This window comes from Nyctibius grandis, chromosome 6, assembly GCF_013368605.1.
Source record: "Nyctibius grandis isolate bNycGra1 chromosome 6, bNycGra1.pri, whole genome shotgun sequence".
Taxonomy (NCBI): Eukaryota; Metazoa; Chordata; class Aves; order Nyctibiiformes; family Nyctibiidae; genus Nyctibius; species Nyctibius grandis.
Window position 1 is genome coordinate 60,131,194 of NC_090663.1, and position 15,723 is coordinate 60,146,916.

A 15,723-nucleotide genomic window follows, 5' to 3' on the forward strand; every position below is an offset into this window, starting at 1 on the left:
ACTTTTCCAGAACCAGGAGACATTTTGAAAGCCTTTTCTAATCAAGTTGACTAGTATTGTTAGCAAACCTATTTTCATCTGCCAGTCATTTCTTGTGTTACATTTAAATTGTGAGCTCATTGAAGCAGCATTTTTTGTTTTCTGTTGTGTGAGGTATGCAGCACAGTGGGTCTTGGTCCATGGCAAGAGCTTTGGCAGTATTTTGTTACTAATGTAAGAGATATAAGTACAGTGCTTATACATTATGATTATAAAATAATAGTTATTTATTTTGTCATACTACCATCTGTAAGATGAGACTTATCAATTCCCTGTCATGGTTTTCAGTGTCTTGTTTACCCAGTGCCTTCTGCAGGTACATAGTTTGATATATAAAAAGAAATATCTGTTAAGTGTTTTTGGGGGTCCTATTACTTTTCCATATTAGAAGGATATGTTTGTACTTTGATAGCATAAGACCATAGATCACCTGGAGTGTGGGATAAAAAAAAACCCAAAACTTTATTGGTAATTGTAGGAAAGCGAGTTAAAAGAAATTACCTTTGGTCCTGATAGATGCCTTTTTTTTTTTTTTTTTTTTTTTGCCTATTTTCAGTAAAAGCTTTTCTGGTGTGATCATTGAGGAAAATGCTGAACTTTAAAAATGTACATTTAATGATTTCTGTAGCTTACAGACTGACAGCTTTCTGTCAGAGTAAGCAAGACTAATACCCTTTTTTTTCTACACTTTTCTATCCCTTTTCCCGCTTTTTCTTCCTTTTTTTCCGAAGGTCTTTGAGATAAAATGAATAATCAGATATTTCTTAGAGTCTTATTTAAAAGCATTTATGTGAATCATTTAAGGGCACAATACACTTTGGGAGAAACATAATACAGATACATAACTATAATCATATCCTAATTTAATTTGCATGCACATCGCAGAATCACAGAATCAATCAGGTTGGAAGAGACCTCTGGGATCATCGAGTCCAACCGTTGCCCTGACACCACCATGTCAACTAGACCATGTCACTAAGTGCCATGTCCAGTCTTTTCTTAAACACATCCAGAGACGGTGACTCCACCACCTCCCTGGGCAGCCCATTCCAATGTCTAATAACCCTTTCTGAGAAGAAATTCTTCCTAATGTCCAACCTGAACCTCCCCTGGTGAAGCTTGAGTCTGTGTCCTCTTGTCATATCGCTAGTTGCCTGGGAGAAGAGGCCAACTCCCACTTCACTACAACCTCCCTTCAGGTAGTTGTAGACTGCAATAAGGTCACCTCCGAGCCTCCTCTTCTCCAGGCTAAACAACCCCAGCTCCCTCAGCCGTTCCTCGTAGGTCAGACCCTCCAGACCCTTCACCAGCTTGGTCGCCCTCCTCTGGACTCGCTCCAACACCTCAACATCTTTCTTGAAGTGCGGGGCCCAGAACTGGACACAGTATTCAAAGTGCGGCCTCACCAGTGCCGAGTACAGAGGTATGATCACTTCCTGAGTTTTTAAAAGCATCCAACTGATGCTCATCTGTTACAAGTGTCAGCTGCACTCAGGATAGTTATGCAGCTTGTTTAGGGATTGGCTGGCTCATAAGAGCTGATCCCAGCATAGACAACAAAATTCTGTGCCTTCCTCTTCAGTCTGATTAAATATCCCCCATGAAGAGATAGCAGATGAAGTTTCCTGTTAAGTTTAGGGGAGAATCTGTATCTCATCAAAAAAAAGAGAAAAGGTGTTGTACAAACTTGGAGAATGGCTTGAGAATGGGTAGCACTACTACAGCTGAGAGCATCAGCTGGAGCAGTGTGATTGCTGGGTGTCTGCCAGGGAGACACAAGTAGCTCCAGCTGAGGTTCAGCCATGGTGCAGAATCTGGCTCCTCACCTCATGATTTAGCACTCCACAGCATATCAGTTTGCAGGCTCCTCATTCTGTGGCCTGAGCGGTATGTTAGAATTGCTACCTTTGTTGTTCCCCAACACCAGTGTTCCTCTCTCCAGAGGCAATGCTTTCCAAGATTTCAAATTCATAGCTAGCAGGCAAAAGGTAACTTCTTATCCATAGCTATTCTCTTCCATTTTTCTCTACCCTTACCTTCAGGCAGGAGCTGTGGGCCTTGCAGAGTTAACAGCCCTGATATGTACTCTGCCTCCCCAGCAAAGTTAATTTAATGTTTGACTGTAATTCTTAATAGCTCTGGCAGTGATTGGAAAGACAGAAGTAATGTTAATAGTGCTTTGTGAATTAAAACATCAAGGCCTGTCCTAACATATCCAGAAACACATGGTGGCCTGTGTAAGAGGAATTTAATTTTGTTTCTGTTTTCAATTACCCCTAAAGCCAAGGGCTCCTAGGTATTTTGGTACATGACCTGCAAGCTCCTTTATCAGCTCTTCAGAGACCTCAAAAGAGTTAAGACCCTTCTGCAATTATTAGTCCCCATTATTCAGTAGAACAGGAACATGCATTTTGGGCTGAAGATCATATTACATTGATTAGGAAAGTGGTGTCCTAGATCCCTTCAAAGTTGTACGTCAAAATGATATGATTAGCACACTTTCCCCTGTCATATCAACCTCTGACACATCCCCGTGGATTTCTGTTGAAATACTCACCTGCCAGAGGGGGGGATTATCAGCATCCAACTATTTGATTGTCCCAATATCTCACTTCTGAACTCTTGTTGGAAGTTTATTATATAACTTGAAAATTCTTGCCTCAGATCTCAAGGATCTGAGCTCTGTGAATGGGCCCCAGAGCCACCACTGAGAAGCCAAAGTGCATTCTTTTCTGTGGATGAAACTCATAGATTTAATTCAAGGTCTTTCTCCTTCTCTGGAAGTGTGTATGCGTGCATTATTTGTTCTATTTCGAAGAATTTCTGTTTATCACCCACCTTGGTATGTTGCTGTAGTAGGAAAGGCAAATGGAATTGCTTTGTAGAAAACTATTAGAATTAAGACCTATTGCTCCTGTCTCATTCAGGTCTCTAGGTCTACACTGAGATGAGTTGTAGAGCTCTCTATGTCAGAGCTTGCAGATGCGCAGCCATACTGGGAAACCTGTCAGGTTGCATCGCAGCTTCCTGATGGCCTCAGGGTCAGGCTTCTTTTGAGTTGAAACAACGAGAGATTGCCCAAAGATCTTGTTATGGCAGGAAGATGGGAGGTGGGTTAAGGGGGTGTGAGGAGTTTTGCCATGTCCTTTAGAACAGACAGAGCCAAAGGGTTCTGAAATATAAATGTTAAATGTAATAGTTTAATAATAACTTATGTTGTGGACCTTAACTGCCCTTTCATTTGCTGGCTTTCATTGTATTGTCATTCGCAACTCAACCTTTCCATTCATGCCTATGGGCATATCCTCAGAAAGTGAATAAACTGTAACTTATTTTGGTATTTTCACTAGCTGCTATATAGCCTCTAATAGTAGGGTAATTGATACTCCAATGCTTTTCACTTTTGGAATGTACTTATACCAAAATTTTAAAAGGAAAACAATGAATAACTGAGCATATATAGTCAGGTTATATAGCAAATTGGTTAAATCCTCCCGAGCCGACATGTGAGTTTACACCTTGTGTAGAGCTGTACTAAGCAGACTTCCAGTTGACCCCACTGTTGTACTGGGTGACATAGTGTCATCTGGGAGTGGGAGCTGGCCTTGTGTAAAGTTAACCACATCTATTCCTTGCATGCTGCTGTCTACAGAAGCTGGCATAACTTAATTGTGTTAGCTTAGTAGAACAGACAGCCTTGCTACAGGCACTTAATTAAAGATAATTTCCTAATCAGCCAGCCTGATACTTGGGAATACAGGGCACTGGTGCTTAGACTGTTTGAGAAGGAGATACCTTCAAAGATAAGTAACAGAAGTACATTAGAGGCTTTTTTTTTTAGGCTGTTGGTTTTGTTTGGTAATAATTTTCTACTTTCTTCAGTTGTTCATGCTATTTTATTTTTAAAAAGCATTTACTTAAAAATGTTTCCTGTATGATAATATACTTGCAGACTGTTGTTTTCAAGCTGATTCAACAATTCAGTATTTTATGTTCATCATGGGTGGTTTGTTGCGCAATACGAGCATGGAAACATCCTTCTGATGTGATCTTTCAGACATATAATAGTTTGTGCCAAAATTCAAAGCATTCTGTGGTTTGTGAATTCAGCATTCAGATAACAAATGATGCAACTCATAAGAGCTAGGACAATTATTTTTCCAGATTTGCAAAAATATTAGCAGAACTCTTTGACAAATTCTGTTTATCAGTCTAATTCACTTACAACTCTTCTAAATCTGGACTCTGAAGCTGGACAATTTTGTTAGATATTTGGCATGTTCAAGTAAGATTTTTTTTCCAGGAAATTAATTTCTGTTCAGCTGCTTTCTCTTCCACAGATTTTTCCAAGGGTGAGATATAGTTCAACTAAAAAATCACTTCACTTGATACTCTGTGATTAGTTTTTCATGGTGTTTACTTAAACAATATTGAAAAAGTTTTACTGTCAGCGTTTTGTACTGGAAGAGACAATTATTGATCTCAGGTTATTGCATTTTAACTCATCTTTGGCTACTCTGAGTGACATTGTTTTCCAATGACAAAATGCATTATGCTGGTTTTCTGCTTGATCATTTTTTAGCTTTTCAGGGCCAAAGAGTCAAACTTCACACACATACACTTTAGCTGTTTGATAACATTTTTTAATTTTTGTATAAGGTATAGAAGGTGCTAGCACAATTAGTCTGAGATATTGCAGAATAGATCAGTAAGCTGCAAAACTAAACTTGCAAATTATGTCTGTTAAAACCATTTACCTGAACAGTTGTTTTTGAACTTATATTTGCAGTCCCAGTGGGGGATACTACTCTTTCTTCTTTGGGATGTAAAGCAGTTAGGTCTCTTCCTTGAACAATGTTATGCAGCTGTAAATGCCATTGCAACCTATAGCCAAACTGATCATGGGTATTGCCACCGGTTATCCATTTTCAGGTTTGATAAGCTGCCGTGATGACTGAGAAGTCAAATGCACAACATCCTCTGACTCTGGTGGTCTGTAGTTCCTTTGGTGAAAGCTTAACCCATTGTTCGGTGATGTCTGATCAGTCCTTGTGAGGAAGTCCTAAGAGGATGTTTGACCAGTGGCACCAGAGCATTTTGAGAGCTGATCTCTTTTGTGATGAGGGAACATCTACAGTCTCCTGAAACCATCCAGCATTGCCAGAAGGCAGAGCGCTTTGATCATGCTATGTGAGAGACTGACGTAGAGCAAGCTGGGCTAAATTTTGTGCTAAATGGAGGCTACCTGAAAGAAGAGTCCCTTCAGTGCCTCTTGTGTTTTGCCCCAGGACCAAACCAGAATGAAGGGATTAGGAGCTGGGATCTTAGGTTAATATGGGAAAACTATTGAGGAACCACAGGATCTGGTGCAGAAAAAAGGAGGCTTATAAATATCTGCTGTGAGGAGAAATATGTCTGGTTTATGTGATACAAGTTCACAAAAACTATATATATCCATACGCAAGGTTTTCCCCAATTATTCAAGTTGTTTAGACAAGCTATTTAGCTGTGTTTAAAAAAGGGGGGTTTGAGGGTTTCACTTGTTCCTTTGGTTTGCCATGTTCACCTGGAGACCAGACTGCTGTGATGCTCTTTGTATGAACCTTCTTGGCCTCAGAATGACTTGAACGCAGTGAAAAATGAAGCGTTTCACTTAAGGAGAAGCCTGGAAGAACGCATTGTGTGAGAGAGGTTTGCTAAGACATTACTAGGGAAAAATGTTGAAAGTTTTTGAGAGCATGAGAGATGGTTACACTGATTTTTTTCCTTGGTATACACTAGGACAATAGCTGCTTTGTAATGTGGAGGTAGCTACACATACTATGAGGAGGGGGGGTGTGTGATTATGGATACTAGAAATGGTCCGGCTTTGGCAGCATGGGCAAGTTTAGCCACGGTAATTTGGTAGTTTGGTAATTTCAAGGTAAATTTTAGCCCTCACAGAGCTCTTTGTTGACATGCCTGCGCTATTTTTTGTACCTAAGCTCATCTACTGCTAGCTCCAAAGTATCTTTACATCCTATTAGTTTTAGAGGGATTATATGCCTAACAAGCTACGAAAAATAGTTTTGGACTCAGGGACAAACTGTGTGGCTTGCTGTCTCTTTCCTCTGACAGTACTGGTCCTGCTGCCATACATATTAGTTGGTTAGGTGACAGCAATGGCATTGGTTAGTAGACCTGAGAGTGCTGGGGTGCAGGGCATAGGGAAAGAAGTGAAGATCACATCCTTTTTGCCTTGTTGAAGTCACCAAGCCCCAGGAGAACTGCTCCAGGTGGGTAACCTCACCTGGCCCATCACTTCTTGGTAATACGCTTCCCTAAATGTTTTTAAGGTTCCAAACTTGAACAAAATGAATGAACAACGTGAACATATTAGAACACACTTCTGAGTACAAAGCTTCCTTTCTCTAGTGTAAGGCCCTACTGAGTAGAGCTTCAGGCCAAGGAAAAGCAGTACCTTTGATCTTTGTGGTGTTGCTGGCTGCCTTAAGTCTTTTCAGTCAGCATCCAAGAGGTAGGTTTCAGTATTGCAGACAGGAAAGAGCTGCTGGCTGGGCTGCTTTGTGAAGTCCTTTGGTGCTGGAACCTTTCACTGGTCCTCAGCTTGTCAGACCTCATTTGGCAGAACCTCTGCCAGTCTGGAGACACTCTGCAGGAAGCTTTCCCTTGGATTCAGGAAGAAGCTTGCCTGAAGAGTCTTGGTGTGTATTGTATCTACAGACTTGATCTGTTGTTACTCTCATTTGTGTATGAATGTGTGGGCAATGTTATAGAAGAGCTGCTGAGTATTTCAAGTGTTAACAGATTTGTAGCGTTCAGTTGGTGAATGCCCATTGATTAAATGATTAGTTTTTTTAATAATCTAAAGCACGTAAATCCAAGCAGGCTGGGCAACATGAATTTTCAAGGTGAGTATGCTTTGGAAATACAATTCATGTGACAGGTGCTGGTGTCCCTTTTTGTTTGCATCACAAACATCACAGTGAAAAACTTACTGCTGGGAAACTTGGAAACAGTGATTCAGGAGGCTGTGTTACAGAGTACTCATAACAGGCAAGTTTGGTATTTGTAAATGTAGCCATTTGCTTCGGGAAATCTGATTCCAGTTGTAATCCAATACGCATGTTTCAATCTTATAGATAGGAGAGAGGCAATCCAATTAGCCCATAACAGTACACCATGTGATATATGAACCCATCTGAAACAATTTGAATTTAAATACCCACAGTAACTGCTCACAGACTGATAAAGAATTATCTTTGACTGCACTCAACAAATCATTTTGAATTACAAACATAGAACCACTTGAATCTTGAACAGAAAGACTTAAATTGAACTGAATGCATTATTTAATACAAGGAACTCGCAACATTTGTAAACAGTGGTGTATCCTAAGCAGTATCTCCTGCATCTTTTGTAGCAATATGTGGAGGTATTAATTAACACACAGCCCATAGTAATGGGGACTCTAAATTTAAAGCTCATCTTGAACTAGAGGCAGATTTAAATTTCTACCTCGGCTGGGGCAACTTCAAAAGTCTTGAAATAAATGCAACAGGAACAAGTGTTTCTATAAACTCTGTCGTTCCTGGAAAGATCAGCTGAAACATTTTGAAATTTATATTGGTGAAATAGGAAGTTCTTGTTGAGTGCTGCAGAAGAAATTCACCAGTATTAAAGGAGAAACATCCACATCAAAAACACCTGAATGATTTTATCTAGATTAAAAAGGCAACTTCTAAAACTTGTGTTTTGCTCTCCTTTTCTATACTAGTTCCTTTTGTATGTTATTTTTGAAAATATGTATTACTATTGGTCAGTGACCTTCCTCAATGGACACGTGTAGTTACCAGATGTAAACATGCTGCAAATAGCTCCTGCTGTGCAGTCCTGCCAATGCCTCCTAACCTTGTCAATAAGACCTAAGTGGACTGGAAGGGAGGCTCTCGGGCGATTCCTGCCAAACAGCTGCAGGCTGTGATCTGCCGAATGCATCTTGTATGAGTACCCTGAGCACACTCAGAGTTCATTTTTCCTCTCAACATCATGCTTTTATATGGAAGACTTGAGACAAAGGTATTATAAATCTCTGTTCATGAAATGAGTTTTGAAGATCTGTGTTTCGATGTACTCATGTTTAGCTTTTTGTCACTCTGTTTTGTTTTTTTTTTAAATTCTCTTTTACAAGTTTAGCCACTATCAAGAGAACGACAGAGAAAACTGGTGCTGAACATGCTGTCTCTGGAGATGTGAAAGTTAAACCTGTCCTATACCAAGGGAACCTCACTGCAAAATGGCAGTTCAGGGAGCAATGAATCCTTTTCATCAGAATAAACATTTTAGAGGGAAACTCCAGCAGGAGCCTGGGCTGAAGTAGTAGGAAACATAGAATCATAGAATGTCCTGAGCTGGAAGGGACCCACAAGGATCGAGTCCAACTCCTGTTCCAGCATAGGACAGCCCCACAATTCACACCACGTGTCTGAGGGCGTTGTCCAAATGCTTCTTGAATGCTGTCAGGCTTGGCACCATGACTGCTTCCCTGGGGAGCCGGTTCCAGTGCTCCACCACCCTCTGGGTGAAGAACCTTTTCCTAATATCCAACCTAAACCTCCCCTGGCATATCTTCCTGCCATTCCCTCGAGTTCTGTCACTGGTCACCAGGGTGAAGAGGCCAGCGCCTACTCCTCCACTTCCCCTTGTGAGGAAGTTGTAGACCGCAATGAGATCTCCCCTCAGTCTTCTCTTCTCCAAGCTGAACAGACCCAGTGACTACAGCTGCTCCTCATACGGCTTCCCCTCTAGACCCTTCACCATCTTTGTGGCTCTCTTCTGGACACTCTCTGGTATCTTCATATCCTTTTTATACTGTGGCGCCCAAAACTGCACACAGTACTCAAGGTGAGGCTGCACCAGTGCAGAGTAGGAACTCTCTATATAGAACTCTATATATAGGATATATATAGGGACTCTATGTATAGGAACTCCTATACACGAGAAGGACTCGCGTCTCAGGAGATTTTTCCTGATGCTGTTGAATTGTAGCCGTGTTAGAGTGTTATTACGCCTCTCTCAGTAGGAAGCTAGTTCTGTATCTCTCTGTTTTCTTTAACTCACCTCTCAGCAAAAGTAAAGAATGTGGATTGAAGGTTGCAGGGCAGACGTGAGACTGCTACAGTGCTGCACCAGCAATCACACAGAAGCATGCGCACTGCATGCAGGCTGCTACTTCGAGCAATCTTATTGACACAAACTGCGGATGACCTCATGTCCTCCACCTTCAGTGAGGCGTGTCAGGAGGCCTATAATGAATTTTATAGTGACCAAGACACTTACTGAAAATGTTTGTTCAGAGATAGTCATTCAAATGCAATCTGCTGTCAGTCACAGCTTTTGCTGTGCTACTTGTTTAACTGTGTAAAACTTCATGGTTTTTGAGGCTGAGACAGAGAGGTGGATTTGCACCATGTATAACTGTAATGTTTTGTTAAAGTAATGCCATGATTAAGAGCACAGATTTCTTCATTTGTTGTACAGAAATATCCTGTAACTTCAGAGGAGAACTACAGGAATGGTGAGGGTGTTTTTGACACCCCTACTCCACCAAAATATAGTGAGATTATCAATGAATTAGTTGTCCAGGATGTCATATCCTAAAACAGTTAGTAAAGTGAAAATGTTTCACTAATTAAAGACACAGGTGTGAGGAAGCCACCTTCCTCAGTATTTTGTCAACCAAGGATCATAGAAGTTATATGAGGGTGAAGTTTTGTACATTTGTGATGCTGTATTTCTATATACAGCTTTTTAAGATTTATACTCTACATTTAAAAACAATAAATTAATCTCACTACAACCACATGGTTCAAACTTACATTCATGTATTGATGTTTATCAACACTGATTTTGTAATAGCCAGAGTTAGAAAAGACAGTTTATTTAACAACTATACATTTCCTGTATGTTCCTCAAAAGTGGTACATGAGCAGACAGAGGACTTTACAGCGTGTGTTTGCAATGTATCACCATCGGGTTAACATGCTTAAGTTCATTTTTTGTGTGTGCGGCTATCCTGAATCTTCTTAGCAGTTGTTAAACACCTGTGAAGATTTTAAATTCTTAAAACAGAGTATTTCAGGGGAAAATAGAAAAATATTTTTATAGGCATTGTATGACACTTGCTGGATTACTATACACTTTTTTTTTAAAGGAAAAGTGAGAGTACAACTATGGCATGATGGAAAATAGAGCTGTTTTTTTGGAATTGCAGACCATTGAGAAGCTTGAACTGGCATTTAAAATGAAAGGCATTAATGAACAGAGCTCTCTGCTTCAGTGGATTTAAGATCAGGCCTTGGATAGGGAGAGTGTGAGTCTGGAATTGTGATACGTTTTTATCAGAGTATGATACTGTATGACCAGGTTCTTCAGTTATTCCACATGTGGAGGGTTTAATATTAAGTACCAGATTTACTTATTTGAGGATATTTGACCTTCAGCAGGCTTTTGATTTAGCAGGGTAATAACATCAATGCACTGAAACCACGAAACAAATACAAATTACACTTAGCAGAATATAGCAATTGACTATACAGACGAATCACAATACAAACATGATTCTCATTACTACTCTCTTATGATATGCCCACCATCACAATGCTGGGCATCCCCTGTTGCTCAGAAGGAATGTGGACTAAAGCCAGCTCAAGCCATTCTCTCTTCAAACTTCTCTTTGTTAATTGCTCCGCTTTGGCATTGTGTTGGGTTTAGCCACGTATATACTCCCCTGTGCTGGTCTGGCTAACTCAGGAAAACATTCACACTCTTTTGCTTAAGTTTTGATTAACGGTTTGAGAACAAACATTCACACAACTAGTTGATCCACACAACCGATATAGCCATTTATCTAAAACAAGGGCTGCCCTCTGGTCCCTTTTGCATTAAGTTCAGCTTTCTTTGCAACAGTAACGGTCAGTGGATTTTGACTGAATTGGGTGGGAAAGCGTCTGTGTAATAAAGCCTAACATGTTTTCAGATGCAGACAGAGAGGTATTTTTAGATGCATCTAGCTATGGAAAATTTGGGAAAATAGCGCAAATGTTTTTTTTCCAGTGAAGGTGTTTCATAGCGAAACATGTTACTGCATCTTCTGCAGAGAAGAGTTCATTGCCACTGTAATATTTTTCTTGTATGTGAATCTCCAGTTTAAAATCTTTTGACCTTTCTGAAGTCAATCACAAAGCTCCTGCTAGGTCACTGGAGGAAGATCTTACCCTGAGCACTAAGACTCAAAGCTACAGGACGTTAATCTAAGCAATATATCCTCTTGGAAGTACACATTCCATTGAAGTCTAATGTTCACTAATATAGAAACTTTCGTAGAATTTAACTTAGTCTCTTACAGATTGTCTCCTTTTTAAAAGAAAGTTTTCATATAGATTTGAAAAATTGTAGTGTTGCAGACAGAGCTGAACTTCATTCATGTTAACTTCATTTTGTCTATTTGCCTGGGAATAGGTATAAATTGTAAAACAGTTGAATAGACTGGGGGCTCGTTAGGTCTTCATTATAAAGAAATTTTTTTATCAGATCTTATGTAATTTTGTTGTTGTAGAATTAATACACTCATAATAGAAAACATTGTACATTTCAGGTTCAATAAGTAAAGGAGCCTGTTACATTTCTGTAAGTGAAACATAAACACCACAGGTCAAATACAGCTGAAACAATATTTTTCATGCCATTGGCTTATCTTAGGTAATCCCTACAAACATTGCCCTGTATAAGGTGCAACTGTGCTTTCGGACTGATGCATACATATGTCTTCAAATTCCTCTTTCTCTCCAAAGCAGAAAAGTAAGCGATGCCTAGAAGTCTCATGATATTTATAGCTAGCGTTCATCAGTGGAATTATGTTTTCTTTCCTGTGGTATGAATATCTAGTCCCAAAGTAGGAGAGCATTGTCCATTGCTGCCCTTCTAGCAACTGTCACCATGAAATGCTTAGGAATAATTATCTACTGATGTGTGCAGTGAACTGATGAGACTTGTGGCTGTGGAGACGGTCTTGGAATTCCTGCGGGAGCAGCCATTGACACTTGTGTCCCTCGAAGCTGCTCTTTTCTTACGGCTGGCGTGGGTGTTGTCTCCATCATTAGTGTCGAACACCACTGTCATGCTGGACTCCATTCTGGACACAGTGTACAGGCTACTTTGCCGGGTGGGATGAAACCTGGCTGCCTTGAGCTCTAGCTCATCATAGCTGGACAACTCAATGAAGGGGCACCAACGGAAAGCTCGCTTGAAGCCAGCTCGGAACCTGGGAGGAAGGATGCTTGGTGAAAGCCTGTGCTTCCAAGAGCCAGCCACAGGCCTTCATCTGAAAACATACACCGTGCTGATAGGACACTGACTTGGCTAATTATCTTGCCCCTAATCCTGTTTGTGGTGAAGTTAGTGGGAGTTTTCTTGACTAAAGTCCGAGTAGGGTAAAAAAGACAGTGGTAACAGCTCATTTCTGCTGACTTTCTGTATACTTTCCCTGCATTTTAACATGCGTATTTTCCTGATACTCAGTTTCCCTTCCTTTGCCTGTGCCTAAATAAACAAACACCAGCTTTCATAGCACTGTCTTCACAGAAATTGTTTTGATTTTACCTATGGTGAAATCTGCACCTATATTTTGCCTTCTCTCAGTAAGGAACTTTGTAGCATTCTTTTCTCTAAAATACCATCCTAGCTTCCAGATTCCAGTATCCTTCTGTGTTTCCCTCTCTAACAGAGATGCTTAGATGAGACTGATGTAATAGTTGTTCATATAATATATTTGGAAATAATTTGTAATAATTAAAGAAGATCCTAGGAAGTTAAACACTGAATGTGAACAACGTATAAACAGGAATTTTGAGGCTTTAGCGTATTAGTGGTTGCAATATTCATACAGGGTTACTTTTTATTTCAATTCAGAGGCAGAGACTTACTATAAAGACTATTATTACTTTTTGTGTGTTTGCACTTCCAGAATAGAAGTTAAATATATTAGAAAAACAATTAGCAGTATATTTATGAGTAACCCAAAAAAACCACCTTTTCACCTACACCTAAAACTTATCAGACTTTGTCAGTTGTCTTGCTTCTCTTGTTTTTGTTTCAACAATCAGCTGTGTTGTTTATTGTGTCTGTAAGCTTTTTGGAGCAATGGTTCAGCTGCCACGGTGATGACTACAGATAAAAATTTAGATTAATTTTTCGGTGAAAGTTGACTGATCTCACAGAAATAACTTACTTTCCTCCTCAGTTTTTTAAGTTTGCCACAGAGCTGTCACATGATGACAGATGAGCAGGTAGCTTGCTATTTGGTATTCCTCTGTTTAGATGCAGTCCACATTAAGAAAAATACAGAAAGAACCTCTGATGGAAATGGATTTAGTGAAGAAAGCTGTAAAACCTAAACATCTTTAGACTATTATTTTTTGTCTCACCTTCTATCCTCTTTCTCATCCAGGGAATGTTTTTTCTTCATCTTGAAATAATGCTCTTTTCATCTAGATACATAAGTAATATCCTAATTAGCCTGGAAGATGAGGCTGGGGATAGGTGGTGTAACTCTGATACTAGATTCAGCAGAGAGAACAATATCGGATGAATTGATCTGACTCCCAGCAACAGGCTGTATTTTCCTACTGCATGAAAAGGAAGCAGACGTTCAGCTTCTTGATTTCAATATGGAACTTAAATATTGGTGAAAGTTTTCTTATAATTCATTCTTGCATTGAATTCTGAACAAGGTGACCTTTAGTGTGTCTCAAAATTATGAAATTTTTGTTGATTTGTATTCCTTAATCCAGATGTTTAATTTTGCAGTGTATGAGTGTTAACATAAGCCACATCAGAGATATACATTTTTTATGAATAATGTCTTTTGTAACTCTGCGATAAAAAGTTTTTGAAGAAAACAGCGATGTCTTAGAGGGCTTATGGTAGTAATTGATAAAATATGAGGCCTGGTTCTTCCTTGCCTTTGATTTTGCAGACACTGGACACCCAGTGAAATCTAGTTTCTGTTGAAATTAAAGGGAAATTTGCCATTTGAGTTCGGATTTTGTTCTGGCATACTAAAACTTTACCTATTCTTCAGAAAGATGTAAATGACCAAAAGGGGCAGAAGGCTGTATGAAATCAGGCATTACCTTGACATTTTAAAAGACTATGAATGTTAAGCGTCATAAGCTATCCTCGTCAAGACTCCAGACTCCGGTGTTTTTACACCAATTAAAACTCGGCAGGATTTGGTCACTTCATTTTCGATTAGACTCCTTTTGACAGGTATTGCGTGACCTTTACTGGGATTTTATAAATATTTAACAAAATTGGTATAAAGCTTGTCAGCAATTAAACTTGACACTGGCTGCTCATTCAAAAGAGATTTCAAATAATATTTAAGATTACTCATTCAATACTGATTCATACTGACGTGAGTTTGTGAACTAATTCATTGTTCTTGGTGGTCTTTGTCCAGTAATAGTAGAAGAAATACTGAAAGATAGGATGGCCAGGATGATGCTTGTTTAGGTCCTGGCCCTACAAGCTGAAATGAAAAACATGAGTTCATTCTGCAATTTAGTAGTCTCAAACTGTCAAATATCCGTAAAATCTCACCAAACTCAAAAAGTGCAGTGCCTCTGAAATTCAGAGGATAATGTATTGCTATCAAACAGTACCGTAATTTACTATTGAGTAATGAGAATATAAATATTTGTTTTATTAGCCTGTTACAGACCTCAGAGCTCAGCAGAAATCTAATGGTGAGGTATAAAATACACAGTAAATCACATTTTATGTTATATCCTTCCAGCACTGCAAAACAAATTTGTGGCTACAATTAGTTAGTGAGCGCACTAATTGCACTGTCTATCACTAATGACTGTCTTTACTTCTTTATTTTAATGTTTTGCAAGCCAAAAATATTAAACTGCTATAGATTTTAAATTTTGCATATGGAAACGGGAAGGGTTGGTTTCTGAATACTGAATTTTGCTCTGAAATTTTAAGCAGATCAAAGTATTTACTGGAAGTGCACATTTGTTTTTTTGGGATTCATTTGAAGTACAAACCTAGAGGAAGTTTGTTTTGTTTTGTTTTCTTTCCTGCTAAATGAAAACTATTCAAGTGAAAATTCTTTGTCTTTTATCCCATTTAAACCATTTATATTCTCATTGAAGTTATGCATACCAACTGTTTCATAACCAGCTCTTACCTCTTATTAAGACAGCAGTAGATAATGGGATTGTACATTGTAGAGCTCATGGCAAGCCAAAAGCTGGCCAAATAGATTTGCTGAATGTATTTCCACCGATTTAATTGTTGATAGATCCCAGTAACTATGAAGTAAATGTGGTAGGGAAGCCAGCAGAAGGCAAATGTCAGCACAACCACAATCATCATTTTTACCACCTGGAAGAAGGAAGTAATAATGCTCTTTTATAATATACATTAGCCTTTTTTATTTGGACTAGCATTTCAGCATCCATTAATAATTTTCTTGCATTTGATTATTAAAGTTAGTCAAAGCAAAGATGAATATGCCTTCATATAATTTTCCTTTTAATCTGACTTTCCTAAATTTCTGTTTGTTTTGGTTTTGTTTTTTTTTTTCCTGTGGCTGGAGATCCTCCTTTTCCT

At 39.1% G+C, this 15,723-nt stretch overlaps 1 protein-coding gene across 1 annotated transcript in view; it reads right to left on the minus strand.

Annotated features, from left to right (window-relative positions):
* Positions 1-12,045: 12,045 nt before the first annotated feature.
* TACR3 (tachykinin receptor 3) overlaps positions 12,046-15,723 on the minus strand; it is a 37,667-nt gene continuing 33,989 nt past the window's right edge. The window contains exons 4-5 of the mRNA XM_068403876.1: positions 15,299-15,495; positions 12,046-12,361 (exon numbers count right to left, since the gene is read on the minus strand). Coding sequence (XP_068259977.1) covers positions 12,046-12,361; positions 15,299-15,495 — 513 coding nt within the window. The remainder of the gene's footprint in view (positions 12,362-15,298; positions 15,496-15,723) is intronic.